Raw genomic sequence first — 5,262 nt, 5'->3', positions numbered from 1 at the left:
CTGAGATCGTGCGGTAAGAGCACGCGATTCGGAGGGCGCCCATCCACTGTACCGCGGCATTGCATTTGCGGTATTTCTGTTTTCACAGCTCTTCGGCCCATACATCCGCACCGTACAGCATCACTGCTTTGGCGGAACGCTTTGGAAGTCTTCTCATGCACGGCCGGGGACCATTGACATTGGCCATAAGCATGCCCAGTGAGGCTACTACTTTTGCCGCTTTGTCGGCTGCCCTGAGTATGTGCTCGCCATAATTATGGTTTTTGTCTAACATTATACCCAGATACTTGACAGCCGACTTATCCTGGAACTCTTTGTCTCCTACAATGAAGCTGCGCAAGGTGCTGTTGGGCTTCTTTGTAAGTAGTACAATCTCTGTCTACTGGACTGTCAGGAATAGCTCGTGGTCTTCCATCCAGGAGATGACTCTGCGCATGACCTGGTTGAGCAGAAGCTGTGCCCCCTCTGTGCCTCTTGTGGTTATGACATCTGCAAGGTCATCTGCGTACCCAACCAAGAAAGCGCCTTCAGGGACTGCCATACGTAGGATACCGTCGTATAAAATATTCCAAATATCCGGTCCCAGTATGGAGCACTGGGCTGCCCCCGATGTTAACTCCAAGCTTTTTGGACCATCGCCAGCATTGTATTCTAGAAAGCGCTCGTTCAGATAGTCTCCGAGTATTCCGAGTAGGTACTCCGGGACAGTGAAATTACGTTCGAGCGCTTCCATTGCCAAGTCCCACCTGACGGAGATGAAGGCATTTCTCACGTCTAAGGTGGCCAGCAGGCACAAAGGTCGAGTTCGATGATTCCCTCTCTCCATCATTTTAGCGGCTGTGGCAACCCCCTTCACTGTGTGGATGGTGGAGAGGCCGGATCGAAATCCGTAATGGCGGGTGGCATGATCCCCCGCTGTCTTCACGGCTGCGGGCAGCCTTGGTCTTAGAAGCTTCTCCAGGAGTTTTCCAGCAGTATCGAGCATACAAATAGGCCTGTATGATGAGGCTGCCCCTACTGGACCCTTGCCCTTGCTAATGAGCACAAGCCTCGCTTTCTTCCATGGAGCGGGGAAGATGCCCCCCCTGAGGCACATGTTATACATGTTCAGCAAGAGCTCAGGGTGACTTTGCGCGATGACTTTGATTATTTCTGCTGGAAGTCCGTCTGGACCTGGAGCTTTCTTGTTCCGCATAGAAGATGCGGTCCTGAGTAGCTCTTCTACCGTGAATTGCGTTACCTCGATTATGCCGGGAGAAACCAAGCTGATCTCTCTCTTCGGCTGTGAGGGGAATAGAGTATGCATCCAACGTATGTGATCCAACGTCCTCGCGTCATGAGGGGTCCCTTGCGTGTTAGTCCCCAGCTTGCGAGTGACGATGAGATACCCTAATCCCCACGGATTCTAGTCGACATCCAGGCACAGCTCCTTCCAGCACCGTCGTTGACTGGCATTGATGGTCCTCTTCAAGGCTTTCTTGGCCGCTTGGTAGTCTGCGGCCAAAGGAGCAGCGTCGTGGTCGCGTCTCCTCGATCGTTGTGCTAAACGGCGTAGCCTTAAGCACCTCTTACGAAGATCTGCAATATCGTTCGTCCATCAGTATACAGGGCGCCTGTGCCGTTTCGTGCCATTCTTTGGCACCGTTATCGCGCAAGCCTTTTGGATGAACTACATTGATTTGGTGTTGCTGCGCTTAATAATCTGGCTTGTGCGAGTGGCGATAGACTCGCGGAAGTACTTTGTTGGGATCTCCATCCTTCCTCTATGACCGAAGACAGCCTTTCTCGATCCATTTTTGCAATGTTCCACCGGGGGTGTCGCTTTACACTTGTCACGGCTGGCCTTCTATCATGTACATCGAATAGGATATACTGATGATCACTCCCGTTATAATCCTCGAACACCTGACAGCTTGCGACTCTTGCCACAAGGTGTTCCTTGGCTAGAGAGACTTCCGGGATCGTCTCTCTATTGCCAGTCCTGCGGAAGGTTGACGTCGATCCTGTGTTGAGTACTGATAGCTCAAGTCTCGACGTCACCTCCATGATTCGTCTTCCTCAGGAGTCCGGCCTTGTCTCCCCACATTCCAAAGCTATGGCATTGAGGTCTCCAGCCATAATGAAATCCCCTTGCATTTCCAGCAGCGCGTCTTCCAGAACGTCCAGATTGGTATGGAAGTCGTCTATCCGGTCGTTCGGGGTGATATATACGCTGACATATGTCGTCAAGTTATGTCTCACCCAAATGTAACCACGTCCGGATCCTTGGTCCGACACATGTATTAGTCTAGCATCTGGGATCAAGATGGCCGCGGTGCCCAATTCGTCTGTGTACCATTCTACTCTTGCTCTGTCCTGGTACTGTTCACTGATTAGAATAATATCGGCATTTTTCTCAGAGCAGTGCTGGGCTAGAACGTTATGCGCCGTCCTGCTCCTATTCAGATTACTCTGTAGTACTCTCATCCTTTTTTCCTCTTGTTGGCTGTTGCAAGGGCCTCCTGGAAAGCTTTGCAGGCCCTTGATTCTGCCAGTTTCTTCCAAGTTTCTACAACGCCATTTGTTCACAAGAAGCACGTATGCTCGCTCACCTAGCACTCATTGATCTTGTGCCCCAAAGATCTTTATAATTGGATTAATCAATCCACGCAGTCCAGGTGGTGGTCGCTTCCGCTAAAATGATGGAGCGAGGCAATCATCGAACTCGACCTTTGTGCCTGCTGGCCACCTTAGACGTGAGAAATGCCTTTAACTCCGTCAGGTGGGACCTGGCAAGGGAAGCGCTCGAACGTAATTTCGGCGTTCCGAAGTACCTACTCCGAATTATTGACGATAATTTAAACGAGCGCTTCCTAGTGTACAACACGATTGATGGTCCAAGAAGCTTGGAATTGACATCGGGGGCAGCACAGGGCTCCATACTGGCACCGAATATATGGAATATATTCTACGACGGTATCTTTCCTATGGCAGTCCCAGAAGGTACTTTCTTGGTTGGGTACGCAGACGACATTGCAGTTGTCATAGCCGCAAGAGACACGGAGGAGGCAAAGTTACTGCTCAACCTGGTCATGCGGAGAGTTACCTCGTGGATGAAAGACCACAGGATATCTCTAGCAGCCTAGAACACAGAGATCGTGCTATTTACGAGGAAGCTCATCAGCACCTTGCGCAGCTTCATTGTAGGAGACACAGCGGTCCAGACTAAGTCGGCTGTCAAATATCTCGGGGTTATGCTTGACAACAAGCTTAACTATGGTGAGCATATTATCAGGGCAGCTGACAAGGCGGCCAAAGTTGTAGCCTCAATGGGAATGCTCATGGCCAATGTCTACGGTCCCCGGCCGTGCATGAGGAGACTACTGATGCGTGCCGCCGAAGTAGTGATGCTGTACGATGCAGAAGTATGGGCCGAGGCGCTGAGAAAACAGAAATACCGCAAGCGCATAGACGCGATACAGAGGAGGGGCGCCCTCCGAATCGCGTGCTCTTACCGCGCGGTCTCAGAGCCGGCTGTGCTAGTTTTCGCCGGGGTAATCCCGATCGATCTATTAGCCCAGGAGAGGAAATTCGTTCACCAGCAAAGGTTTGTCATGGGAAAGGAGAAGGCAGCAATGCTCGCCAAGTCTATCAGCATCAAGGCCTGGCAAATTAGATGGGAGCAGAAACGTAGGAGCAGATGGACTGCTCGACTCATCAGTCGGCTAGACAGCTGACTAAACAGAGAGGTGGGAGAGGTCGACTTCTACCTCACTCAATTTTTGGCAGGGCATGGTCTGTTCTGCTCCTACTTCTCAAAAATGAGGAAAGTAGCTGACTGCAACTGCCCGTGTGACGATTCGACCGTCGACGACGCCCACCACACATTCTTCATATGTGTTAGGTGGAGCGTCGAACGACTCGCCTTGGAGCAAGTCCTTGGAGACATCTCGCCGGACAACGTCGTCGAGAAAATGCTGCGTGGGCAGAAGGAGTGGAACTAGGTGGCCTGGTACGTCAGGTCAATCTTAAGCAAGAAAAAGAAGGAGATGGGTGGCCCATAGAAGAGCCACCAACTTTGCTCCTGGTTCCTGCCACTTAGAGCCGAAGAGGGTGTCCAGTTAAGGGACAAGAAGCAGTTGCGCCATCCTGAAGTAATGCCACATAGCGGTGCCGGGACGGTTTCACTATGCCACTATGATGGACATGAGTTTAATCGGTAGTGCCTATTCAAAAGGTGAACCCGACACTCCAGGGACCTTAATGGGGGATTCAAATAGTGAAGTGTTCCTCTGGCGGGGGGAGTCCCTGGGTTAGTGCGTAAAAACTGGCATTCTCAGACCATCAAAAAAAAATTTTTAGTATTATTGTTAATATTATTATTATTGTTATTGGTATTATTATAGATATTGATATTAATATCATTGTTATAGTTATTATTATTATTATTTTTATTGTTATTGTTATTATTATTATTATTGTTATTGTTATTATTACTTTTATTGTTAATATTATTGTTATTCTTATTATTATTATTGTTGTTATTATTATAATTATTGTAACAGATATTGTTATTATTATTATTATTGTTATAGTTATTGTTATTATGATTGCTATTGTTATTATTATTATTATTGTTATAGTTATTGTTATTATGATTGTTAATGTTATTATTATTATTGTTGTTACTGTTATTACTATTATTATTGACACTGTTATTATTATTGTCATTGTTATTGAAGTTATTATTATTATTGTTATTTTTATTATAATTATTATTTTTATAGTTATTATTATTGTTATTGTTCTTATTATCATTATTGCTATTGTTATTAACATTATAATTGTCATCGTTATTGCTAACATTATTATTATTGTTATTTTTATTATAATTATTATTTTTATAGTTATTATTATTGTTATTGTTCTTATTATCATTATTGCTATTGTTATTAACATTATAATTGTCATCGTTATTGCTAACATTATTGTTATTGTTATTGATATAATCATTATTATTATTATTATTATTATTATTATTATTATTGTTATTGTTATTATTATTATTATTATTATTATTTTTATTATTATTATTATTAGTACTATCATTATTATTATAACTATTATTATTGTCGCTGTCCGTATAATTATTGTTATCGTTATTATCCTTATTATTATTATTATTATTATCATTATTATTTTTGTAATTGTTATTATCGTTATTTTCGTTATTATTGTCGTTAATTGTTTCTATTATTATTATCGTTATTATTATCATTATTA

At 44.6% G+C, this 5,262-nt stretch overlaps 1 protein-coding gene across 1 annotated transcript; it reads left to right on the top strand.

Moving 5' to 3' along the window:
• The first annotated feature begins 3,233 nt into the window (after window positions 1–3,233).
• On the top strand, window positions 3,234–3,716 carry LOC146872145 (uncharacterized). Its single transcript, XM_085664334.1, has one exon. It carries the CDS (start codon window positions 3,234–3,236, stop codon window positions 3,714–3,716), a length of 483 nt encoding a protein of 160 aa, XP_085520460.1.
• Window positions 3,717–5,262: the final 1,546 nt, after the last annotated feature.

The sequence above is a fragment of the Vespa mandarinia genome, unplaced genomic scaffold (genome assembly GCF_050613455.1).
Source record: "Vespa mandarinia isolate Hongniang unplaced genomic scaffold, ASM5061345v1 scaffold_41, whole genome shotgun sequence".
NCBI lineage: Eukaryota > Metazoa > Arthropoda > Insecta > Hymenoptera > Vespidae > Vespa > Vespa mandarinia.
This window is presented reverse-complemented; position numbering and strand designations above follow the sequence as displayed.